The 27,634-nt window shown below is 39.6% G+C and overlaps 1 protein-coding gene across 1 annotated transcript; it reads right to left on the bottom strand.

The window, feature by feature from the left end:
• Positions 1 to 429: 429 nt before the first annotated feature.
• Positions 430 to 25,675, bottom strand: CLPTM1L (CLPTM1 like). Its single transcript, XM_057423111.1, has 17 exons — positions 25,362 to 25,675; positions 24,495 to 24,595; positions 22,401 to 22,590; positions 21,053 to 21,195; positions 18,992 to 19,070; positions 15,068 to 15,185; positions 13,863 to 13,957; positions 13,159 to 13,243; positions 11,392 to 11,495; positions 9,282 to 9,347; positions 8,138 to 8,188; positions 7,394 to 7,476; positions 5,674 to 5,708; positions 5,286 to 5,341; positions 5,161 to 5,205; positions 2,021 to 2,136; positions 430 to 760 (listed from the first exon to the last, which is right to left on the bottom strand). Exons 1-17 carry the CDS (start codon positions 25,530 to 25,532, stop codon positions 676 to 678), a joined length of 1,623 nt encoding a protein of 540 aa, XP_057279094.1. The 5' UTR covers positions 25,533 to 25,675; the 3' UTR covers positions 430 to 675.
• Positions 25,676 to 27,634: the final 1,959 nt, after the last annotated feature.

The raw sequence follows: 27,634 nt of genomic DNA, 5'->3' as shown, positions 1-27,634 counted from the left end.
AGATACATATTGAAAGAAATAATTTTACAGGTTGGGCTGGGTTTTTCTTTTCCACATCTTCATTCAATTTAAGACAACCGAACCCTTCTGTCATATTGCAGGCTAAGAAGATGGCAAAATTTGAATTTTAACAGCCCTGCCTATATTTCCAATGTGTGTTTTTTTTTAGCTATGAAGGTAAATGCCCACATACAACTTTAATAATGATTTCTAGAATTTTCATGATTTGTAATTATCATGTAGCTCAATATTATACATGTTTGTCAGCCTCCAGTCTGGCAACAATGCTCGATTCTGTGGCAACACACTGACTTTTTTCTTTCATAGCCTAGTGGCATGAGCACTGCACTTTCAGTTAGTGAGTTATCTCAAAAACACAGATTTTGGTATTAATTACAATAGTCAGGACACTCAGGCTTTCACCAAAGAGAAGTTTAAATGCAGGAAGTTTATTTAATAACATCTGGCAGACTGTGGACCTTGTGAGGACAAAAGAGGATCTTGAAATAGGAGGATATCAAAACTAGATTTTGGCAATATAGAAGATGTATTGTCCATGTAGTTTTGTCATAAGCTTTAAAAATACTCTTATTAAATATGTTTTTCCTTCCTTAAGACCAGATAATACATGAAGCCAGTAAGAGTCCAGGGGTCAGAATCTTCTTCAATTCTTAGTTATTCTCTATGAGCTTTCTTTCTTGGCTTTTCTTCATAAGATTCTCCATACTCATTCACTCTGCTCTTATCCACAGGATAAAGCCTGGCAGAAAAAACAGATAAGTAGTTACAATACTGTCTGATACCTGAAGGAATTACGCAGTTCTGTGCCACTTAATTTTAAAAGTGACTTTCTTTCTCATCATAATATCTATTCCCATTTGTGGCAAAACCCCCAACACTATTAAAGATTAGCTACAGACACATCAGCTTCTTCACATTAAGACTTAACCAGCTGTCTCATACCAGGGCCTCTTAAAAGATGTATGATCTCTAAATCTTGGCTGGTATAATTCTCAAGCAGTCCAGGATATCTCTCAAACTTGAAACCAGCACCCAGCCACTGGCTGAGAAGTTGTTGAGCTGTTAACTTCTAGAAGAATACCTTGGAAGGGGGCCTATTTTATTTCAGTTATGTGTGATCACAGAAACCCAAACCTGGAGTCCACATTTAGTATTAATGGTTAGAGAGACAAATTCATACAGTCTGGTATAATGGGAACCTGGCTTAAAATTCTTGTTTGCTTCACGTATAAATATTTATTCTTGGGAACAAGAATACATTTTCTGTAGCTTCACTTATGAACAGTATTTCAGTGATGATTGCATATAGCCTTCCCTGTTTGATTTTTGTTACTTAAAGAATCTGAAACGCACCAGATACTTGACTTACTAACTTGTGTTTGGAAACCAGATAAAGAGGAAAGCAGAGCAGGGCTTTTTCCTCATCAGAAAACATCCTTAGCTAGTACCTTGCATAACAACTTGAAAAGCGTGCATCAGATCCTGAGCATATGTAGACATGTAGCCCCTCAGCAAGGGTTAGAAGCCCAGAACTCCAAAATGGGTTTATGAACAGAAGTTTAAGAATTGCTCTCCTTCACCTTGCTTCAGGTCTCAGGTTAATTTTCTTGGTAACTTTCAAATACAAAACTATCTGCTGAAAGGGATGAGTGCTGTTTTGGGAAGAGAGAAGGGGTAACTGACAAAAACTCTGTGTGTGCTGAGAGGAGTTTCTTGTTTACTCTCAGCATGCTCAAGGGTCCAGGATTATTGTCTGTTATGAGGAAGCCCTTTTGCTCCCCATTTGTACTGAGATCTCATTTTCAGGATACCCTACTCGTTATTCCCTTCACTAGGCACATACGCAACTACCATTATCCAGACCATACTGTACATTACCATGGTATAAAAATCCTCTGGAAAGTCTATCCCAAACTATTTCACAGTTCTTTATAGCAATAACACTGCAACCATCTACAGCACTGTAAAAAAATTTGACAAGTATTAAAGAAAGGCATACCATCTTTGGTAAAGATAGACCAGAAACACCACATCATCTCTAAAGCACGCCAGCCTGTGAGATGTTGGCATAGTGATGATAAAAGCAAATATATCATCAATAAAGGTGTTGAATGCCTACAAATAAACAAAAAGCATACTTCAGTTGGCTGTGAAGAAAGGAAGTAATCTGTCATACAGAACTGCAGGAAACAGGCTTCCTAGAACTATATTTTTCAGTAGGAACACAGACTGCTTGCATATTTATAACAATACCCAAGACTTATGCTGAAAAACTAATTAATGCAAATTTTAAAGTGCCTTTTTAAAAATGAAGACCATACTGTCTACTACAGATCCCACTATCACAGTTACAAGTAAAAGTCATTCATTCCTTGTTTGAAACATAATATTCTACACCACTCAACTAGGCCTACTATAGGTTCTGTTTCTGAAGCAGTAATAAAGTATTTACTCACTACTTTTTCCTGAGTGAGAAAGTTTAAATTCCCAGACATCCGCTGGGAAAGCAATGCAAAGCAACAGTATTTTGTCAGAGAAGGTAAAGAAAGTAAACAGAAGGGCAGCTCCTCTTGATCTGGCTCTAGCCTAAAGGGAAGACTATAAATCAAGTCTTGCAGTGCACCAGTTCTAGTACTCATATGGTGCAATAAACTGTTCCAGCTCGCTAAAGACAGCAGAAAACAAATCTAGCAAAGAATATCCACTGTTGGGTGAACAAACCGAGTCAGTATCATGGCTTCTCCTTTCAATATTAGCCAGTTGTACATTCCCCTATACCATAAGGGGGAAAATTATGTATTCTTTAAGCAAAGAGGGACTCACTCTTCAAAATGAACCAATGTTTATTTGATGAAACAAAACATCGGTAGGAAAAGGGGGTGTTGGGCAGGATAGAGTTCTGATTAGTTACAACAGGAAAACTCTTTCCAGCAAGTCAAAACAAATCCATCAATCCAAAGTGATCAAAGAACACGGACAGCACTTCTCAAGCCTGTTCAAAGGTTTGTCATGGCACAATGACAACCACAAGAAGCCTTGGCAAGCTGGAAAAGGCAGCCTTTCCAAATCAACACCCAAGCATGTGATTCTACAGCGATGAAAGGAAGAAAAAGCTCCATCCTTCAGGCATGTAGGCAGTCCTCATAAACCACTGAAACTGAATGCATCAAGGTAGCCTATCTAATAGTATTTAACTAGCTAGTCTTCTGCTGAGATTACCGCATTTGAAGGTACTCTTTAGAAAACTATAAAGGGCATAAATGTAAAAACTACAGAAACTGTAAAGTTAATCTCTGTTTTTGCCAAGGTCTTCCAAAACAGGGAAGAGTTAAAATGAAGGAAAAGTAAGCTCCCTAAACCAACAATCACAAGTAAGACCTTAAGACTGTTCTTTTCACTCTTCAAGTATAGAACAGAGGAAACTTTAGATATCCAGCAGGAAAAAGTATATTACCTCTTCCAAAGCCCAGTAAGTTAAACATTAATTGAAGCATCATACGCTTCTTTCTACATATACACAAGACTTTGTGGCTTGTTGGTAGCCTCTGGCATCTTAACAGGAACTATAAATGCTGTGTAAGAAAAGGCTATTCATCAAGAGAATTCTACCGTTTTAAATGTTACTTGCTTGGATACTTGCCCTCTGTTGTCTCTTTAACTGTTGATGTCTCTGCTCAGTTATTGTTTTTTGTGGCTGAAGTGAAATTGCTTCACCAATATACCTTTCCATTAAGAAACATGCTGATTTCCTTATTACATGTCAGAAACACTACATAGGTTTTCTTTTTATTTTTTTACTGTATTTCCGTATCAAACACTGTTTAGTTGCTACTCTGCTATCATCTATATTTCCATCTGTTTTCTTAGATGCCCCTAGTTCCTTAAAAATGTTAAGGCAGCAGGAAGTTGGGCTATTGCTGTAGGCTCAAATGGAAAAGCTATGAAAGGCAGATCAAATTTTTAAGATTTTAGTTCTTTTGTCCCAGATCACCGTTCAGAATTGGACATCGTGTCTTGAGCAGTTTTTAACAGTTTCTTTTGAAGTACTGATGTTCTGGAGAGTTATTATACATCAGCACAAAGGAAAAATAAATGAAAGCATTTATGAGTGGAAGCAGAAGAATAAAAGGGCATAGGCTGATGGCATCAAGGTCTTGATGATCCCAACACATCCAGCCAGGGTTTCTCAGGACCCAATGACTAAGGAAGCAAAGGACATTATAGAAACCCTAATGACTCAGAGAGATGGAAAAAGATGGAGTCAAAACACTGTCAGCTCTTTAGGGGTACAAGAACAAAACTAGCATGTAGTTGCTGACTGAGGAAGAACATAGGAGATACAGGAACTCAGCAGTGGGTATCCCTTGTCCTCCAAATCAGTGTAAAGAATCCTGACTGGGATACTTGGCTACATCCATCTTGGTGCTTGAATACTCTACAAACCACTTGGACACACAGTGGGTGTTCGTGGGTGTGCAGGTATCAAAGGGTTAGTAAGATGATTTTGTTTTGAAATAAACTCATCTTCCCTCCTCCAAGGTCTGGTGTTCAGCTCTGCTACAGCACTGCATTATTTCCTACAAGGGCAGTCTAGGCAGTGGGGACATGCAGCCACCTCTCTTCTGCCACCACACATTGATCACTACACTGTTCAGCAGCTCAGTACCACCCCAGCACAGAACACGGTGTACATTACTTCAGTCTTTGGCAGCTCCTGGAAGCTGCCAAAATAAGGTCTCCCGGTGGTCCTATCTGTTCCTTAAGAACCAGCCTTAATAATATAATTATTGATTAATATAATAATTAATATAATTTCTCTCCCTGTGAAATAATGCAATAAATTGAGACTGATTAATTTATAGGCAAGACCAACACTTGCACCCTACAAGACAGTTGACAATATAAAAAAACGTATTACTATCAAAACTAGGATACACGCATTATCCGGATGTGGAAGTAATTATGAAAATGGAAATCAATATTTCTTCTTTTTTTTTTTTAAAGAACAGTTTCAAACAAGTTTAGTTCTTAAAGAAAAAAAAGCACTGTCAGCCTTAAGCTAAATATTAATAAGCTATTCCTTGCAGAACATTATTTCCAAAATGAATGCACCAATCTTTAAATTAGAGCTTTACTTACTTTGTATGTGAAAGCCTTCCATGGCAAGTGTGCAACAGATTTCATCTAGGAAAGAAAATATCAATTTGTAATAAAGTCTGGAAGAAGAGACAAGAAAAGTAGTCTTTATCACTTTTCAACTTTACCTTGTAGTTTACAAACAGCTGCGGCAGCATAAATAGGAATCCAAAAGCATACACTCCTGAAGATAAAATATAGAAAACTTATAGACAGATGCACAATAGAAGTACATCACACAACTATACTTTCACAATTAGAGATTTATACTCATTTTCCTAAAGAAAGAAGATATATCTAAATCCTTTGTTCCCTTTGGATTGATTCGTCTCCCTTTCTCAATCACTGTGATAATTTTGGCACCTACAGTCAAGTTATTGCTCTATACTGCACTGATCCAGCTGATAGCTGTTAATTTTCTACTTCAGAGTCTTAGCCTCCACTTGAAGATATATGAATAGGAAAAAAAACAACCAACCCCCAAAAACCTAGAAAACAACATAAGAAGGGACTCACCATTGACAAAGCTGTTAATCAACCAGGAGTACCAGCTACAAACAGAAGACAGTCTGGTTATTTTTTCACCTCATCCACAAATACATACCTGTAATACACCCTCTACATGATGCAGGCTGACTACTCAAGAACTGGCTATGTTGTAAATTACTTAATGCAAGAACTAAAAAACTCGCATCTACCTTTGCTAAGGAAAGGCTCCAGAGAAAATAGTTTAAGTGAAGGATGCTTATGAGTCCACACAAGAAGTTTGAAGAGATTTATCAACTGCTTAAAACTGAATGTTTTTCAGAACATTCTAAGACTTCTGCACCCAAACTGACATCATGCACCCAGACTGCACACTGAACCCTGACAGACTTTTAAAGATAGCACTGCATTCTAAATACTAAGGAGACACTTAATATGGCACTGTAATGACTTCTCAAATTTCAAATAATGAATACCCTTCACAACAAACTATTATAGTAAACACTTAAAAAGTTATGACAAGGAATCTACATTTTTCCCTCTTTACATCAAATGTTGTTTAATGGATGTTCGATGGCGCATAATCGTAGCTACATAACAAATAGCAGTCAAATTCCACACTTCTGCTTGTGATTGTAAGAACAGCTAAGAACTGTGATGCTCAGGTTACATTATTTAAAGTTAAACTTTCACTGCTGTGTTAGTGACGTGTTAATAGCAACATTACAGCTGTAGGAGCACTTCGATCATCCACAAGCATGTAAAAAATGCATGAGAAAATGCCTGCAAGATTAAAGGATAATCCACTGGAAGATTTTTATTCAGTCACATTTTCTTAGATTTAACAATGACAAAAATTCTACGATATGCACTGTTTTAACTCTCTTAAGCTAGAGCTCAGAGAACCCCGGCATACAGTATTCTGCAGTACTGAATAAACTCAAGAATTTTTGAGAAAAGCAGAATTTAAACGCTGCATATTTTTTACCTCCTTTCTAAGACAAGAACCTTTTTAAAAAAGCCCTGTTTTTCTAATAGCCCAGAATTGTCCCAATTTCTAGTACAAGTGCTACAGCTCATGTGTATAGCAGCAGCACTTGTTTCTGATGTTATTTTAAACTACTCTTTGCTCTCTCTCCCTTCCCTTCTGGACCTAAAGACTATAAAAAGAACCCAAAAATATGCTTACATGGCTGTCACCATGCTTGTGTTTGCAGGTTTTTTTCTTCAAACAAGTCTCATGGCTGCATACTTGCTTGCATGTCCCCAATACAAAATGAACTAGAACACTCAAATTATTATTTAGAGTGAAAGTGGGCAAGAATTTGCCTTTTCATGAAATACTGGGTCTTCAGCTCTTGTGAAGTATCAATATGTTGCAGGAAGTCCATGGCTCTAAAGGAACACAGAGTCCTCTCTTAGAAACGCTTTCACTTGCTTGCCATCCCAGCTACCATATTTAGGAACAGAGGAACCTCTTGGTTGGAGCAAATAATTCTGGGACAGTTTTTACTTCTCTCTGTTATTGGACAGGTTCAGTCACAGAACCCCTCTCATCTGTCTTGCCACTTATCGGTTCTCTGAACATCAATGGCAGCTTACTTCCTTCTCTTCTGACTGACAACCTATTCTGGTTCCTGGCTCATTAATCAAACTAACTGATTCGTAACCTATCATCTCAAATTAATTAACATACAAAAGAATGGGAATGTTTCAAATGTATATAAGATCAGTTATAAATTCACAGTACCTTTTGTATTTGACATTCATCAAGGAGTAACCTGCACCTCCAATACACAATGGATAGAGCAAATATGACAAGTATTTCATAGCCTAATAGACAAGGAAAATAGTTTTTTCTTAGTTAGTTCACATTTTATGTACTGCAGACTTTTCATGGCATTATTAGGAAGACAGACACTTGTTTTTTTTTCTCCTGAAAATTTCTTCCTGTTCCTAAATGTCTGCTGTTATTTCCAGTATGCTTCCAGTTATAGGTACGGTGGTGAAAATTCCATGCCCAATTCAGATGAGCAAACATCTTAAAGCAAACGCACCAAGACGTAGCATGAATATCAGAGTCTAAGAGTAGCTCTCTACTTAACACCAGTGTTTCCACCAATATTCAACTCCTTTCAGAATCAGGAAGCACATGAACATTCTTCCAATCTAAATAATGAGTACAGATACCAATTTTCAAAGTTGTGAATGGTAACCCTTTAAGACATTTCTCTTCAGATCAGTCACTTACAATTCTGCTTCTCAGAGAAATATTTCAACAAGATTCAGTAACAAAAAAAAATTCTTTCAGTGTTTCTTTTCACAAGTTATCAGAATGAATTTTCACTCTCTGATCATCTACATGATGATAATCCACTTGACAACTATGACAACAAGGAAAATACACTTGCAGCAATACAAAGAGTAAAACGAGTCATTCAGCAGGCTGCTCATATAGACTTTATAGACCGGAAGTCACAGGATTCCTTCCTACCTGGGTATCATACTCCTCGGTTTTTTTTTCAGAGTCATTGTATGTGCCAAACTGCAATACATGAAAAAGTATAATCAAGTCAGAACTGGAAGGAAAAGCACAGCTATGTGACTCCCTAAACAGAGTTTCAAACTGCAAACTAAACTGCTTGGTCATTAAGGTAGGGAACAGTTCAAAATTTTTATAAGCATCTATACAAAAGTCATGCAAGTGTCACGTGCAGCCTGCCAAACACAGGGTATGCAAAAGTTTAATTTTTTTTCCCTTCACAAAAAAACATCCAGGAATTCTTTGCTTAGAAAAATGTTGTTGTGAGAGCAGGGTTCAGAAAGGAAAAGGAAAGTCAAGTCACTAAGAATCTGGCAGATACAGGAAGCCATTATTAAAAACCATAACCGTTTTCATGCATAAAGAGGTCAGTTATGGATTATCTCCACATCTCCAGAAACTGTAACTGCTTCAACAAAGTTCCTTGAATACTGACAAAGGAACAACCAGAGCCATCAGCCACTCGAGATGCATAGGCTTCAAGCCACAAAAATCTAGTACTTCCTGTGAAGTAAACACTGAAGGTTCAACAACTGTTTCTCCTATGAACAAGAGAAACTTTCAATGCAAACTTGGCTTTACATTAAAAAAAAAGTAATTTCAATCACTGCTGCCAATGCATCTCCTGCAAAGTCTCAGGATTTAATTCCTGTCCAGAAGATTTATCAAAAGCAGTCCTGCCCCCAGAATATCTAAATGTTTCACAATGGAGAAGTTACATCTGCAGCTTCAGCGAAATTCAGTGTCTTATGTCAAATCCCAGTGTCAGTTAAGAATGCTTTTCCAACACAGTGACAGAAGCACAGTCCCACCCACCTGTTAACATCCAGAGGGACTAGCAGAAGAATTCTGAAGTTTCTCACACATTAAATACATACATTTAGCTTTTTCTTTTACAGAACTCAAAGAAATTTGTAAGTTTGAAAACGCTTATCTAGCTTTTGGATTAAGCTATCTATAAACACAAGATGTATATAGGAAATTTTTATAAGGTTTTTATTCATCTTCATTTTACTAAAAGGCAAGTTGCACAGTAATCTGGAAAAAGATGGACAACTCAAGAGTGTAATCATGAACAGGCCAATGTCTACTATACCTGAATTCTGGGCCTCAAACCTTGCCACTTGATTGTCATTTTCAAAGCCTTCTTCACTTTCCAGAGCTGTGATTAGCAAAACCAAAATGTGCACAGAAAAGATTATCCAAAGGAATGCCTTATGTAGGATTTAAATAATCAGAATAAAGACCCCAGAACATCTACTTTAAGCATCCATTGCATAAAGCAGCAACAGCCTGATTGCAGCACACTGCCTGTTTCTCTTCAAACCAAATGCTGTGTCACCAGATAAATACAACACTGGGAGCCTGCACTATTAAGACTTAGATGATACACTTCAAGTACAATAGTGTAGTCCTTCCAGGATACCTGCATTGCAGTGCTCAGGTGGGGATTGCTGCTCTCAGCACCAGCATGCATCCCAGGTCAGTCATTTAGAGAATTCTCTAGTAACCACCTGCCAAGCAGGTTTTCATATACCTCTGAGGTCAGCTGGGGTTTGTATAAAGGTGCCTCAGAACTCTCAACAGTGATTCAGTGGATACCTACACGGTCATTACATTTCAGTAGTGGGCTGCAAGCAGAAGTCAGTGAATCCACTGATTTGTTTGGCTATGTACTGTACAGCTGTAACAGCTTCACCGTAACGTAGCCAAAGGCTCAGTTCTCCTGAAAATTTACTCATGTACCCACCCACATAGGTACTCATGTACCCATCTATACAGATTCAACAATTTAGACAATGCAGTAGGCTCACCAGGAGAGCTATGGTCCATGAAGCTTTTTGTGGACAAGGTTTGTTTACCTTTAGATACACCAATATTCTCTTCCCACCCATCATACATTCCAAACAAAAAAGGGAATACAGTAAAGATGATCCTTTACTGTCATCTTTGATGCAAGTGAAAAAATTGCTTATTACAGAAGAAATGTCACTTAGTATTACAAGAAAAACAGGAGTTAAGAACAAGTTGTGAAAAAGCTCTTCCCAACAGACAAATTCCCTTGAGATTTACAGCCCGTATGTTCATTCTCAACTTGAGACAACCATGTTATCTCACCATTACTCTACAGGAGACAATGTTACTTCAACAGAACCAACAGAATATTTCCCTTTAGTTTAAGTGTCCTACACAGTGTTCCTGCATAATCCTTTCAACCCAGTTCCTCCAGCCTGCAGTCCAAAAGCAACAGTCATAGGAACCACAGATCTCAGAGAGATTTAACAGATCTTTGGGCAACTTGAAGACAATCTCAGACAGGCATAACCACAAAATGAGATCTGAATCTCATTAGACTTAAAAATCTCAATCTACTGAAAAATAATGTTACAATCAATGAAATGGTACTATTTAGGACACCGCTGTTCATAGTTTTCACAAGAGCTTAATCTCTCTTATACAATAAGCTGAAACTTAAGGATCACTTTGTGACTTTGCATTCAGTAATTTAATCACTAAGAATTCTGAGCAGTTTTGTTTCCACAGGGATTATCTGCAACTATAACAGATGTGTACTCAGAAATTCCATGTGAGAGCCCTGAACTTAATTTTTAAATCCTGAGAAGTAAGTAGATCTGCAGGCAATGCTAGGTGGAGAAATCTCCCCTTCCTGCGACATCTCTCCCCTTCTTACTACTGCTGACTTGGTGCTTTACTACACATAAAGCTGGCTTCTAAGCAGTACCTGCAGCTAACTGACTGAACATGTTCTTCTGGAATAATGAACACAGCCAGCAGTCTCCTCATTTTCCTCCTTCCCCAAGCACCTCAGTCACAGCCATGGAGAATGCTGCAGATGTGTAGCACTGCCTGATGGCACACAGCCTGCTCTTTGACAAATGTTTCCACGAAGGCTTCTTGACATGGTTATACATGCCTGGTCAAGATGCCTATCAGATAATGCAATAGGAAGGAACCTCAGCATAGCTTTATGTTTGGTTTCCACGGTACCAGCTGGATCATCCCAGAGAAAAATTATACTTCCAATTTAGTTATAAAGGCATACAATCTCCTCTACCACTGAAAGCCAGTTAAACAATGCTGCAAAGACAGCATATTACAGCAGTATTTTTCCAGTAGCTAGTTTAGCATTCTTATGGAAGTTGCTGCAAATAATGGTATTTGGTTCTAGAGCTTTAAGAACTCACCTCAATCACTGCACCAATGCCTGCTGGGATCAGCACCAATAAACTTGTTTGTTCATCCAAAAGGAAGAGAAATATTACCACAGTACTAAAGCAACGCCAAAGCACTAGAGAGAAATAATGAAAATTAAAGGCTTATTAATATTTAAATGAACAGCTAACAGAATTTTGTTGACCTGTTTACTACAGTTCCACCTTGCACAGTTTAAGCATAAACTTATATATATATATATATCTTGATATATCAAGTAGTCCTAGAAACAGCCAGTGATCTATATACCTCCAGTCAAATAAGGAACAAAGGTATTTTATGAAATCTTTATCACAAAAGATGAAAGGAAATGCAAATATTTAAGGAAAACTCCTGTACTGCAGCAATTCAGCAATATATCGGTACTATTATGAACTATATTCATGAATCTTGTCTTGAAGAAGCTGAAAGGCTGTGAGGTAATGGAATGTCAGCCTTTGAAACTCATGCAACTAACTTTATGCTTGTAAATGTTAAGAAGTATATTTTGGGGTTATTTTTCAGGTTTTACAAAACCTTGCATGCTTTTAAGTGTCTATCAACTAATTCTTATATTCAAATATCCATTTCCCAGAGAAAGGGCAGAAAGACATTAGAGCTACAAGACACTGAGACATCAACAATTACACTGTACCAGAGCAGTAGCCTGTGACCCTTCTCCATCAGGGCAAGAAGGAGATACAGGCAGAAAGGTGACAAAGGCTTGCTAAAGAGAAGCAGGAATCAACAATTACTGGAGACCAAAGACTCATCCTTTGATAGTACAGTTAAAAAAACCCTTTGTCACTCAGTCTCCAGTTTGATTTTCCTCACTTTTCACTTTGAATTTTTACTAACTTTTTGGCATACATATGCTAACAGCAGTACAAATGCCTTGCAGAAACAAATGCACTGTGATAAAGGCAGGAAGAAGATTCTCCACATGAGAAAACCACATTGCTGTTCATGGTAATTTAAAATGCCAATTTTTTTACTGGTGGTATTGATATTCCTCACATGTTTCAATCAGTCTGTAAACCTGATAGAATTAGGGGCAGACTCAGAGGTCAAAAGACTCCTGGTTTATAATCAGAATGGAAAAATCTTATTAGAAAAAACAAGCGGTATCAGTGCAATAAACAAGGCTGAGAAGTGGCATGTTAAACCTCCAGTGTGCAGGGCTGGCTATTACCTTCACCTGTCTCTAAGAAGGCTTGGCAGGGTATCAGACCACTATGTTTCTCTCATTTTTCCTACATCCAAGTCAACTCAACCCTTCCACACTCTTCTGCCCAAGAACCTTCTTCTGCTCCTATTTACATAAATGCCCAAATCAAACAACAGTGTTACACGACAGCATTTTCCCTCCCTCAAATATTTTGGAAGCTGTAGTTATCTACAAACTTGCAGGACAGCATTACCCATGATAGTGCATTCTCTCCACCCACAGGACTTTCTCTGGTCCTTATTCTTTTCTCAAAGTATTTTTCGGTTCCTTCAGCAAGGGAAATACAGCAACTGACCTAATCTTAAACCAATTCTCAACTGCAAGACAGTTAAACTTGGAAGTGACACAAGTGCCTGAGACTGATACTTCAGCACAATGCTAATACCATTAGAACCAGCCTGTTTTCATACACAAAAACATATTTCATTTTACCATCTTGGTGAATCCACAAAGTGTCAATTTACTGCAAGACTGGAAACGCACACAATGTATCACATAGCACATGCACAAGACTTCACATTCTGGCCCATACCTGCTTTTGTTGACATCCCAATCATGCTCCTCTTTTTCTTCCAAAAACTGATATCATTTTTGAATGCAAGGAAATCAAAGAGAAGCTGCAAATAGCAAGAAACATACTCATTTGCTTGAAATATGCACTTACTAGAGACTGTCAGCTGAACTGTTAAAAATACATTTAAGATGGAATTAAAGAAAAAACATTCCAATAAGGTTTAGAAGCTTCAGAAATAAAAATTCAGCATAACAAATAAAATCTAAAAAGAAAAACTGTTTTTAGAAGCCCAAGCTCTAAAAACAGTGCAAAATGACACAATGAATTCCAAATACTGCTAGTACTAGCACTGCATTGTGCTCATCCAAATTTCTCCAGGGATTAGAAATCAGATTCAACCCCTGCTGTTGGTGCCCCACCTGTGTCACTGCAGTGGTAAACCTTGGATGACTCAATTAAATTTGAACCTATGTTGATAGGTATATTAATTCTAGGGGCTTTGGTTCAACTATAACTAAGAAAGACTTAAATGTTTTATATTTCAGTCAAGATTGTTAGTTTCTATCTAGTTATCTCAAATTTCTGTCTTATTTGAGATTTTTATATTAATTCTACATTGGAAATACAGATGGGATGCAGCAGAAAACACTTCCATTGTTCTACTGAAATTACTATTTCCTAGAACAGTGGTAATTTCTAACAGCCAAAGTTTCTCCACTTACATGGAATGCTGCTACGAAGAATGTCAAAGCCAGAAAGTACAGGTTAGTATCAACAAAAATTCCTTTTACTTCATCTGCATCCTTTTCTGAAAACCCTAAGACAAAAAAATCCAAATAATTATACAAGAAATACCAGACAAGTAATTGCTGTTATGCTAGTCACATATGAAAGAAATCCTATGTCACCTGCATATATTTGGTTAAAGAAGCAGCTTTATTGATAAAACCCTAGTCTATCTATATATTGGTGAATTATTTGTCTTGCCCATCAGTTACAAGTAGATTGATGTGCCTTTAACATGCTGTAAGAATTTTAAGGATTTACGAATCATTAAAATAGTACAGCACAGCAGCTTTTAAGATCTGTTGGCCTGCAAAGAAGTTCAATTGCTGTCTGAAGAGCTTAGAAAGAGAGGATTGGAAAGAATCCTATAGTCTCTACATCAACGCCAGTTCAGATACAATGTAGTTCCTTACTCTGGCATAAAGAACCCAACCACAGTGTAGTAAGAGAAAGCTAAGTCAGCAAAGATAACCCTGAAAATAAGATGCAGATTTTTAAGGATGATGATTAGACTTACAAGGAACAGCTGAACAGACGTTTAAAGACAGTAAAAGCTTGGCTATACCATCACCAACATAGAGCATATTAAGTTCAGTGCAAAAGTGTACACTTGCTCCACTACATTTAAGCAAAACACAGAATTTAATAGTTTAATGCATGTGAAGCCTCCAGTTTGTCTGAATTACCTTATAAATTTGTAACTGAGCCAAAGTGAAAGGCCAGCCACTTCTGAAGTGTCAGAAGCAGTGATGATGAGAACCAAGATTCCTTCTGCATGCTAACCCTGAGCCCAGAGACTTTGCTGTGGCTGCCTGTATTTCACTGTAGGTGTACGTCTACAGTGACCAGCTGCTTATAGCTTATAGCAAAGCTTATGTAACATTGATCCAACTTTTCTGTTCCATGGATGACAGGGGAAACCCATGGTGAAAATTACCTCTCCTTTCTTTTTCCTGCATGTCAACATTTTATTTGCATCTTTACGTTTAGGTAAAACAACCTGAGACTTGTAGCATTAAACCTTTTCACCAGCTAACCAGATGGAAGTGTTATGTATGTACTTACAAGAAAACCAGTGAGGGGTTGGTTGGGTTGTTTGTTTGTTTTTTTTACCTAATGTCATTAAAGATAAAAAACATACCAAATTGTTGGAGGGAGTACACAGCATCTTGCATGTGGATCCAAAATCGGAGTTTTCCAAGAGATATTTTATCATATGACACTGTAAGAGGTAGCTCTGTTGTTGAACGATTTATAACCTGGATTTCAAAAGATACAGTTTCATTTTTAATAGAGCAAAAATGGCAACAATTATTTCCATTCATTGTTGCAAAGTGATTATATTACATCACAATTTTAAGATGTCAGCTTGGTTTCTGAAAGGGAGTAAGATCTTAGACTTCTATATGATGCCTGAAGTCTTCAGGTTCTTTTTCCAAATGTTAAATTAGCTGTTTATTCTGTTCAAGTTCTTAGAGCAACCTCACTGTTACTGTATACAAATGCCTCCAAGATGTTTATGTAATGTTACCTCTGCTCAAGTGGGAGATGTGTGCTCAAAGTAATTCTCTCTTTTGACAGTTCTTCTCTGAATATATAAGCTAAGATTACCTAAGACAGAAGATTAAAAAAAGAAAAATGACATCCCAAAGGCCACAGTCTGAACTTTACTAAATTGAGGCTGGTTTTGAGAGAAATGGAAGTTAAATTCATATCAAAACAAAAGGTGGGGAAGCAAAGTGATGCTACTTGCTCGGACTGGTGAAAACACCACAGCTAAAGCTAAACAAGCTGCCCTGCTTAGAAACTTGGGGATACGGGGTGTCACAGAAATCTCCCTGCTCCAAGAGAAGTAAAATTCAGCAAGTTCTGCTGTATAATCTGTACTTTAGTGATGATAACTACCTGGGGTCCCCTGAAGCTGGAGGGGGAAATCTTAAATTGCCTCACCTTCTTCTGCATGATAGTGTAATGTCTCCTAAACAGGTTTAACACAAGCAAAGGAAAATTGTTCTCACAGATGTCAGAATTCTCTGCAACTACCTAGGTACAAGCTCAGGCAGTATGTTCTAAACTTGCAGGGACAGCTGCAGACTACGGGCAGGAAGGCATTCTGCAACACTTCAACATCTATTGCTGCTAGCTCCTGACTACTACCCAATCATAATTCCCACCTCAGAACTGCTACTCTGCATCAGCTCTGTTTCTACAGTAATTAGGTAGCTGACACCTATCTGAGATGAATGGGCTTCTTCTGATTTTTATGTTACAGAACATTATTTTAGCCTCCCCATGTTATCAGTCAGGTGTGAAATGGGGCTTATGTTCACTTTCCCGTTCACTCTTTCCTCCAGTAAGTACAAACGATTCTCAACCTCACCACTCTCTTAAGACCCTGAGAGCTTTTCAGACAGTGGCAGAACATGTATGCATGCAAAGGAGGAAAACGGAAGCTGAGACAGTCTTACAAATACAGCAGGAAGAAAGCCTGAGAAACTAGAATGGTGCCAGGGATCACTGAACTGTCTGGGAAAAAGGAAAAACAAACAAACCAGGGTGAAACCAACAACCTTAGAACTGAGGACAGAGAATGCTGGCAAGATTCTAAAGTTGTTTACCAAAAGCTACATAAACATCTTCCAGGCTTCTCCTTTTTAAAGGATGCCCGTAATCCGTCCATTCTCATTTCAGTTTCTCAGTCTATCAAAGATAGTATCAACATTTCTGAGAGAGAAGGAAAATTCATTTTATCTGTGCAGAACAGACAGGAAACAAAAACTGCAAATGCATGGGTGAATACCAAGTGCTCTCTACACAGACAAAGCACTACTAAGGAGCTAGGGGAAGTGTAGGAAGAAAATGAGATTTCAACACAAGACAGGATAGGAATTCTTCAACACAAAAATCAAATTAAATGAAGAGAAAGATTAGAAGAACAAACTCTTTCTCAGTGAACAATTAAAGTCCACAAGTGCTGCTTCACAACTTAGTTGAGTGTAATGGTTGCTAAGCTTCTGAGAAGTCATCAAACCTCTACAATACAGTCTACTTTTGTAGCAGGTTCTCAGAACATTACACATTACTTCTAGCAGTGTGTAAACAAAGCAAGTTCAGTGATATGAATTTTAAAGTTTTCTTTTTATTACATCAGAAGCCTGTACAACCCCCAAAGCCCCAGCATTGGCAAGAGCATTTAAGAACATGAGGAACATGTAACCTCTATACTACAGTATTTATCATAGAAGACCTACATCTTGGTTAACGTAATAGTCACTTCAAAATGTACACAGCCTAACACAAGCAGCGAAAATGCATCTTCAGCTTCATGACTTTAGGTTGGGCATACCAAACAGAGCTCATGTTCTGATTTACAGTCAAACGCTGACCTTGCTCCACAAAAGTTGGATCACCTTCCCTTATTCTTTCCTGCTCTTTACTTGCCCCTCATTATCTCACAGTATCCATAGTATTAGAGCCCTCTTTCTGTAGGGCTTGAGAGCAGTTTGGAATGTCACTACTGAGAAGTCACATAAGCTAGCATTGATGGAATAGTCTTTGCAGCACTTCTCAGGATCTGTAACAACTTTAAGGTAGTGACTTAGAACAGCATTAGCCGTGGCATGCATGACAACTCCAGGGATGTTACTAGTAACATGAGAATGCTGAGTTTATTTGTAAACAGGGTACATGACCACTTAGAAGCTCTCATGAATATACTGAACTGAATGAGCTGTGGTAAGAGGCTTAAAACTAAGGACAATGACCACCAAATAAAAATACCACAAAAGCATGTCTAAAGGAATACTGGACAAAAATATCTACTACCAAGATTTGTAACAAATGCTCAGGAATTTATTTTGCCAGACAAACTTGGAGTGGGGGGGATACAAGCTCTTAAAGAAGATTCTCCCCAATACTAAGTAGCAATTCTGTTCGTCTGAGCTAGTTAATCAATTCAAAAGTCAATTTAGAAGGTCTACAGAAAGTTTACATCTACCAAGGCTTCCATCTAGAAGATAATGAATCCAGACATACTCATTTAACAATTTTGAGACATTCCCCAAGACTTCTCAGAAACTCTGCTATATTCCAGTCAGTGCAACTGAGAACTGCAGGGCTTAAATAAGAACTGCTATGATGAATGTGGTTTAGATGCAGGGGACTGCCATGTGTAACTTGCAGTAAAGAAACTGCATGATTTCCCACAAGAGAAGAGCTGGAAAATACCCTGAATACAGAAAACTATTTAAATGTGTAAAGTACCCTATCTTTTTTTAACTGCAGGGGTGACTGAAAACTAAACGAGGTTGCACAGAGAGGCTATGGCATCTCCATCCTTGGATATATATCCAAACCCAACCAAAGAAAGTCCTGAACATTCCACTCTAGATGACGCTATCCTGAGCAGGGGAGCTGGACTAACAGTCTCCAGAAATCTCATCCACATCACCCTTCTGTAACTCCATTATTGAAGTTCCTAAATCCTGATTTGAGTGCACAAAATCACTGGATGTACAACACTGCACTGCATCACACCACCAAGCTTTTAGGTGCTCAGGTTACTCTAATGTGATAGAGAGCATCACAGAAAATTTAACCACAAATGAACTTTTTGGAGATAAGAGAATAGCTGCTGACTTAGTGTAGCACCAGTGTAAGATATGTTCAGTATGCTCAGAAGATACCACAAGCCACTCTGGGATGCTAACACAACTGCTTCAGCTCAAGGAGTTTTGCTCATGAGACTGCTCCTACCACAGCTGGTGCTGCAGTGATGTCCTCCATGTTCACCCAAAAGGCAGAAGCAATGGAACCCAAGTACCTTTTGGTGGAATAGAAGGGGGTGCTTGGCGGATACTTCTGCAAGAGGAGAGTCTCAAAACCCAGATCCAGCCTCTGTAGTTACCAGCTGACCACATTAACTTAAACAGTCATTTATAGAGTCCTTCTGTGAATTTATACTTTTTCATTATTGCAAACAACCTATGACAATATCTTAATTAAAACAACATTGAATATTACTGTTAAAACTGTTAAATGTAATTAAAGGTATTCTATTACTCACCATCAAATCTTTCACTCTGTTGCTTAGCTGATCAATAAATAATATTGGAAGGTAATGCACTGTCTTCCCCAACTGAACCCTAGGGTGTTTAAACATAGATTTTATGACTGTAGTGATCTAAAAAGAAAACTACTTTTATTCAAATTAGCACTCATTCATTACTTTCAGATCTACCCATGTAGCTATTTCCCACCATCTTTTCAGGCACAGTTTCTTTTAACACACAGAAAGAAAGAAGCCACTAGCCTAGAGTCTTTCATAGAGAGATGTCTGTATTAAAAAAATCAGGCAGGTCATATTTCTCCTTTTAGTTTGCTTTTATTCTTCTGTAGAAAGACAGAATAAGCAAAAAAAAACCAACCAAAAAGCCAAATGAAATTGGTTGTGATGATGCTGAAACTGCTGCATGACCAAGAGTAAAGGAAATTAAAAAGTTTGTTGAAGAGAAACATGCTGAAGTTTACTACCATGTATTTGTATCCTTTGTCTCAAGTTTCCCCCTCCTACTGCAGCAATGTCGACTCTCCACCATCTCCCTGACTCCTGTACGCTCCCAATAACATCTATCAGGTCAGCAACAGCATGTGTTCTTGCTAGCATGGGACTAGGAACACGATGGCTGGCACATACATGGGAAGGCTGGATACTACTGGAGAAACCGCACAAGGAGCAGAAATCTTCTCTGCCTTCTCAACATAACTCTTCTTTGGATTGCTCCAACACCTCACCAAACTGCACAATAACAGAAACTTCACAGCCCTTGGTTCCTCTACAAAACTCGAAAGTTACTTAGCAAATGACGATCTATATGCAACTGCTTTGTCAGTATCTTAGAAAAGTATTTAGCCTAATGCCCCCAGAGAGACTACTTCTTGTAGTTCTTTACTAGAAAGGTAGTTATCTACTCCGTGATGTTCTCAGTAAAAGTCTATGGAACTGGCATAAGGGAACTTTTTAAAGCCTGAAAGTTGAATTTGAGTTGTTGACAAAAGAAAGAAATCTCCGTGCATGATAAAAGACTGGATACTAAATACACAATGGGCAACAATAATACAGGAAAGTACTACATCAAGACTCAGAAATACCGCTTGGTTACTTAACTGAAGAGGTTTAGATTTCTATGTAATTACTACAATTGAAGCTACTGCTTAGTGGAATTGCAGCAGACTATTTCATATCCAAACTGTTTCCAGTATATTGCAATGACAAAACAGCACTGATGCCAATATAAACATGACCCTTGTTCATTAACCCCTGCTCAACCTGGTTTTGTTATGGGCCTATCTTATGAGTTACTATGTTTATCTATTCTGGCTGGGAAGCTATCCCAGAACCCCAGGATCTGCTGAGTGAGCAACTACTTCTGGATTTAACAGCATACTTGTAGAGAAAGGCATCAACATTCAGCAACACAAGCCAACACAGCACTATTTATATGGTTAACACTGGAAGTAATTTAAGCAAGCTGTGAACAGAAGCTACTGCCTGCATTTAGTGACCTAAAAACCTATCCTTGCTTTTTAGTATTTACTTGAGAAGATAGCATAATGTAGGAATGCACATTGTCAAAGTAAAATAAAGCCAATCATAAAGGAAGAAGAAAGATGTCACAGGAGATCGATCAGCTGTGCCTGTTCAGCACTTGCAGTTTGCAGAGTTACTTTGCAGATGAAGTATAACTGGAAAGACCAAGGGACAGTAATTGCTTTAAAGGCCAGAAGTGCGATTTGAGAACAAGGGGGTATGAAGTCTGCTTTTTTACTTGTTTCTATTTTACTTGTGTCTTTGTAGTTCTGTTTTGTCTTACTATGATAGCTCCATACAAAAAGTATTCTGATCTCTAGGCTGCCCAGCAACAAGATACCTTCAATACAGTTTTCTAGTCCATGATATATCACTAATTGTCACTACTGAAACGCAAGCACTAAGAGTACCTACCTGTCCTTGTCTCCTAAGCACCAATTTAAACACAAAACACTACAAGAGGCCAGAGAGGATTTCTTAAGAAATATGCAGTAAGTTCATAATAGCAAATGTAGCAAAATGAACTCATACACTTACATCTTCATGTAACGGTGCACATCAGCAGGGAGGGATGATCCATCAAACACAAAATCTTCTGCCATGATGTTTAAGGTTAATCTTGACCTCCAGTGAGAGACAGGTTCATCTAGAGTGTTGGTCTGTTTTTCTGCTTCAATTTGCTTTAAAAATAGAGTAAAACATACATGCTGCTAAGCAACACAAAAACTGGAACAGAATTATACTGCAGCTCACAGAAATTATGGAGTCATTAATTACATCATAAAACAGAAGCCCCACTTTGAAACACTTCACCTTAATTTTGACCAGATCAAGTATTTCGCTCAAATACAGCAGAACGGGTTGTAAAGGCCCACCATAATCTGACACTAAAAATCTTTTACTGCTCATTCACAGCCTTGTTCATCAACAATGAATACTGAGCTAATTAATACCTTAGGAATGTGGGTACTACTCAGAAAAAGTCACTCTGGAAGAAGGACTGGAGTGTAATTAGATACTGCTTCAAAACAGGCAAAAGGACGTGAATCATCACACTTTTTAATTTTTGAGAGTAAAAACATCAGACCATTTGTCCTGAACTTCTGAGCCTCTAAAGGCAAGTGCCGAAACCAAGTGAGGCCTTAGCTTTCAAGAGATGCTTATCCCCAGGCCATTCTACTTGCTTTTCTTTGGATGAACACCAACTGTTCTGACTTTTAGTAGCCTCAGCTAATTTTCAACTTTATTCTGACAGGATTCAGAAACTTCACTCCTGGCTACAGGTATATTTCTGATTCCAAAGAAGAAGAGTGTGAAATTCTCAAGCACCACTTAATACGAGACAGAAAAGCCATCCAAAAGTATTTAAATAACAGTATGTTTTCCCCCTCCAACAAGCAATCACAGCATTTGTCAAAGGATACTATCTTATTCTCTTGAAGTGAAAAGTAAGAACATCTTAAAGAAAAAGAAGCACTTTGACACTGGTCACTCACCAATAGCAAAATCAAATTCGTATCTCTGTTTTATAAAAGCAAAGCATAATTATTTCACATGAATCCAGTTCACTATAAAAAGCAGCATCTCACTGTCATCGAACAATACAGTATTTCTACAGAAAGCAATGAATCACTAAAGAAGTAATTAATGTTAACTAGGAAAATATTTTGATAACAGCCAATGTTATAGAGGGCTTTACCTCTATTGCGCTGAGTGGTCTACTAGTTGTAAACAAGCTGATAATCAAGAAGAGGAGTTTGGGTTTATTTCCCATATCATTATTGTTGTGAAGATGCAAGCACAGCAAATGCTAATGCTAGAAGTGTCTATGCAAGAAATTCTTCTTTTTGCCATTATTCATCTGTAGAGGAAAAAACCCACTTACCTGTGTGGCTGATTCTCCAGTGAGCAAATTAATCTCTTCTGGTTTAGGGACCATGTATGTGGTCAGAGGGCTTACTATATGCACCTGCTTACCATCATGCCAAGGCAAAATGCCAGCATGATGAAGAAATATATATGCATATAATGTGCCATTATTTCGGGTCTTCTTTGGTACAGAGACATTCACTGTCCTAAAATACAAAATAAATATGTTATGAGATGACATAGCATATGCTGAAATATTTACCTATTACATATAAGGATCACTGAAGATGTTCCAGAAGCAAGCAAAAAATGGCTGAGAACATAAAAGAAAAAGGAAGACATTTGGCTTGCCTGGCACACAACAGTTAGGGCTAATATTCCCTAATGAGCCATGGCTGGATAGTATCAATTTATATACTCCTGTATGTATCAATATTTGCATTTCCAAAGTTTTACTAATAAGATAGTTTAGGCTTTGTCCAATTCATACTTTTATTACCCTAACAACACAGGGACTGTATTATCAGTTCTTTTGTTGTTTTCCCCTGCCAATATGTCATAAGGCCAAAATTATCAGGGCACTTGTAAAAACAGCCTTCTGTGTGTTGAATATGTATGGTAGATCCTATACATGATACGAAGTTTTAAAAAGAAAATCACAATGTTTTGCCAAGCACTTTGCATTAATATTTTCACAGCTATGGCATGCCAGGCACAGAACTCCAGATTAGAGCCCCAAACCATGAAGTCACTCCCTTTGTGTTAGACAAGATATCACCCTACTTGCAACATTGCACACTGCCTGCCCTGTTCCTGTGAATTTGCTGTGCTTGTTTTGCTCTGACTACTTTCAGTGGCTTCACAGACTATGTCAGTAAAACAATTTTAATGTTTTCAAGTCTGACAATGTTTTATATGACCTAAACTGCACATCACGTTCTTCAATTACAGAAAATTCAGAACGTGAAAAAAACTGGGAGACTGACAAAAGTATCAAGAATAAGGTGACTATTTTAAACAAAACAAAATCCAAACCAAAAGTGAGGCAGCAAATATGAAGCACAAAACAAGTCGTTCTAATCATTTTAACTGTATCGAGGCATATGTAGAGTGCAGTGTTATACTGAGACATTTGTATAAGGACACAATCTGATTCCATCTCAGCACCAACATCCCTTCAGAAGATCTGGAAACCCAAAACTACCAGAAAAAAGAATGTTTACTTTTAAGGTTATTAGAGCAGAAACAGTTACAGAGAAGCATAGTGCTAAAACACAGAAAAAGAGAACACAGTTTGACTTTGAAGTTCTATTTCAGGCTTGAAGCCACAGCTATCAAGAACAGTGTGTAGGTAGCAGATTGGCTACATATGTTAGAAGGAAGTCTAAAGCGTTTCCAGGTTCCAGGCACTTTGACTTAGATTTTCACAACAAAGTTGGTCTTACTATTATAAGCAAAGCACATTTTTGTAAAGCATTTGTCTAAAACAGCAAACTACTCCAAACAAACCAATGCTCAAGTTCAGCTCATCATATGTACATTACTGACCTAGAACAGCTAGCAAGATGAATGTTTAGAGTGGAATCTGAAAATTAAGATACATGACATAGGACAGCATTTGAGATTTGAAAGTCTACAGGACAGAAACAAGCATTTCTGTATTTACCAGTATAACTGTTTTGCAAGCTTTGTTTCCTGCAACTACAAGATGATTTCAGTGTGAGAAAAAATTGTTTAAAGGTCTATCCCTCCGTGCCAGGTGAACTTAGCACACTGTTTCCATTGCTTTACCAACACTTAATGCATTAAATACTCTATGAAATTAAAGGGAAAAAACACTGTTTTTATTAACAGCACCACTTCGTCCTCAACTCTAAGGCTGAAATCCTACTAACACCTTTGCTGCTTTAACATAGCAAATACAGTTATTACCTTATGAAACAAGTGGGAACTGAACAGCCTGTACAGCATGCAAAAATAGTTTTTACTCTTCCTCCCCCCCCAAAAATGCAAGAACAACTCCATTCATTCAACTCTATCTTGCTTTATGCGCACTTAGTATGTATTCTACCTCAGAATTAAACAAAGATCTCATAGTCTGGTTACCTACCTTTCAAATTTGGACTCAATATCAAAATCCTCCACGTTCAAAACCAGATCTATATTATTCTCAGCACCAATATTTGATCGTGTGGTAGTGTACACGCTTAGCTGAAATCAAAACACAGCACAGAGAAATCAGGGCATAAAATACTGAACTCATGTAACCGGTACACTTCAGAGCACGGATCTGTACTTTACCCATTTCCCCGGTCACATGATGGTTATATACACTGGGAAACTAAAAATGCATTCAAAAAAACCTGTAGCACAGCTTCCTTCCTTTTGGCAGCAAAAAACCACTGTAACACAGCCACCGAATGTATTTTAACAGGATGACCTAGAACCACAGAATGGTTTGGGTTAGAAGGGACGTTAAAGCCCATCCAGTTCCAACCCTGTGCCGTGGACAGGGACACCTTCCACTAGACCAGGTTTTTGAAGTCACAGATCTCTACAGAAGCCGAGCCACTTCTCTAGCAAGGCTGCTCTGGTCAGTGCATGTGTCAACAGATGCATGAAATAAGCAAACGGAAACACACTTCCATCCCGCCCGTGCTTTAGCCACGGGCCTTATCCACAGGGCAGGGCACTAGCACCGCGCTCCCTTTCACCCCCCGACCACAGCGACACTCGGGGCTCGGACGATGGCGCGGCGCGCTCGGGCACTTGACGCGTGACCGCAGATGTCAGCCGAGTCACGCCGCGCTTCCCGCACCACGAGCGGGCACGGAAGAGACAGCCCCGGACAGGCACCGCCGCCCCTACCCTCCCACAGCAGCACCGCGGTCAGGGCCCGACGCTGACGGAGACGAGGGCTGCTCCCGGCCCCGCCACTCGACCTCCTTCCGCCGGGTGCCCCCTGCGCTGCGCTCACCTGCAGCTTGGGCCTCCGCGCCAGGTAGGGCCACACGCAGCCTGCCGTACCCCCCGCCGCCGCCGGGCAGGGCCGCGTGTAGACGATGCCGTACATGACCCAGCAGGTGTGCGCCACGTACACGGCGAACACCCCTACCACCAGGCTGGTGAACGAGCTGCGGCTCAGCATGGCGGCGGCCGAACCCCCCCCCGGCTCCCCGCTCGGGATCAGCCGGGCCGCCTCGCCGCCGCCGTTCGCGCATCCCACACGCACAAAACCGCCACGCCCCGACCGGCCGCTCGCTCGTCACTTCCGCCGGGCGCGGGAGGAAGCGCCGAGCCGCCGCGCAGCAACCGGCTGCAGGAGCGCCCCTCGCCCCGGGAGCGGCGTCGCTGCGTGCCGTCACTCGCACCGCTAGGGGGCGCGCAGGGCAGGGGCTGGCGGCAGCGCCGGGCTGCCTGTGTGAGAGGAAGGTGGCTGTGGTACAGGGCAGAGGGGCGGTGTGTGACAGCAGGGGAGCACAGAGCGGGGCCTTCAGATCAGCCAGCTCCAACCGCCTGCTCCCACTAGACCGGGGTGCTCCAAGTCCCGTCCAGCCTGGCTTTGAAGACTGCCAGGGATGGGGCAGCCACAGCTTCTCTGGGCAACCTGTGCCCGGGCCTCATGACTTCCACAGTAAAGAACTTTCTCCTAATATCTAATCTAAATCCACTCTTTCATTTTAAAGCCATTCGCCCTTGTCTTGTCACTACATACCTTTGTAAAAAGTCCCTCGCTGCATATCCTGGAGGCTGCTTTAGGTAGTGGAAAGCTGCACTAAGGTCGCCCCAGAGCCTTCAGTGCTCCAGCTTGAACTAACTACCTCTGAGTCCGTCTTCGTAAGAGAGATGCTGCAGCCCTCTGACCTTCACAGCCTCCTCTGGACTCACTCCAACAGGCCCACATCGCTCTTGTGTTGGGGTCAGAGCTGAACACAGTATTGCAGGTGGGGTCTCATGAGAGCAGAGTAGAGGGAGAGAATCACCTTCCTTGACCTTTTTTGATGCAGCCCAGGACATGGTTGGGCCAACCAACAATAAAAATAAAAATATAGAAGAATTAGGGAAATGAAACAAGCAACATGAGTAAGCAGTTAAGGACAGTGGCAGTACCCAGGAGAAGGGAAGGGAGTGGTGTCCATCCATCAGCAGCTGAGTCCAGCACTCCTGCCAAGCAGTAAATCACACTCTGCTCTCTCAGGCCTGAGCTACCAAACGTTGTCCCTTTATGGAGCTGGGAATGCTCCTCTGGGCCCTGCCCTATCATAATCCAACATCCGGAACCCAGGACACCAGAGAAAGGTGGGGAAGGAGAAGAGGGCATGACTGGAGGAAGTTGTGTTGCTACCTTAGCAGAGAACATGTCACCTGAAAAGACACTGAAAAGAAGGAGTAGCAGGGAAGGGCTGGATGTAGATTCAGTCCCCCATGGCTCCCTGTGGAACCAAGCAGCACAGTGGCAGGAGAAGCAGAGGGCTCTGCACACCAAAGCCAGGGTCATAGCCTGTCACCTCTGGCAGGCCTCACACTGCAGGGAAAAGCAGGGTTAAAAACAGATGGTATCACGTAAGGGACCTTTACCCTTGGAAAAAAGAAATCTTGCATACATTTTGTTCATTCACACATCTGTAATTTCATTAATAATGTCAATCACTTCTGGTTTGTAATGAATTAAAGTGTTTTGGAAAGTGTACCTCATTCTGATCGCATCCTCTGGCATTAATTTTCTAGTGTAATCTGCTTTCATAAGTATAGAGCAAATAAGTTACTTGCATTTCAGAGCAGAAGAAAAAGAAAAAATATATTTAAGCAAAAAAAAAGTTCAGGCTTTAAAGCTTTTCTTCATAAGAAAGCATGTCACACTGCTTCATGATCGGTCAGATCTCACTGAAAGAAATAACCAGATTATTGTTTTGGAAAAATTCAGTATTATCTCCTTTCTTACACAGAATGCAGTTCACCCATTTGCTATCAGTTACAGGTGTACTTTCACACAAACCACTGCATGACTGACCTGGCTTGGACCAAAGAACATACTCAAAATCTGCATCCATCCTGTCCTGATTTCAGCTGGGATGGAGTTCATTTTCTTCCTAGTAGCTGGTGCAGGGCTCTGTCTTGGCTTTAGCTTGAGAGCAATGCTGATAACACACTGATATTTTAGTTGTTGCTAAGCAGCGCTTACCCTGATGAAGGACTTTTCAGTCTCTCATGCTCTGCCAGTGAGGAGAGGCACAAGAAGCCAGGAGGGAG

This window comes from Pezoporus wallicus, unplaced genomic scaffold, assembly GCF_028554395.1.
Source record: "Pezoporus wallicus isolate ANWC-B61680 ecotype Strahan unplaced genomic scaffold, APGP_CSIRO_Pwel_v1 contig_749, whole genome shotgun sequence".
NCBI classification, from domain to species: Eukaryota; Metazoa; Chordata; class Aves; order Psittaciformes; family Psittacidae; genus Pezoporus; species Pezoporus wallicus.
The sequence above is the reverse complement of the archived record's forward strand: the minus strand, read 5'-3'. Positions and strand labels throughout refer to the sequence as shown.

Bases quoted from the DNA above. Each gene is read 5' to 3' on its own strand.
- CLPTM1L (XM_057423111.1), bottom strand. From the start codon at position 25,532: ATGCTGAGCCGCAGCTCGTTCACCAGCCTGGTGGTAGGGGTGTTCGCC. The intron at 21,196-22,400 runs GTAAGTGGGTTT...CTATTTTTAAAG, and splicing joins CTGGAGAATCAGCCACACAG to CAAATTGAAGCAGAAAAACA. The intron at 19,071-21,052 runs GTAAGTGTATGA...TAAACACCCTAG, and splicing joins GTGCACCGTTACATGAAGAT to GGTTCAGTTGGGGAAGACAG.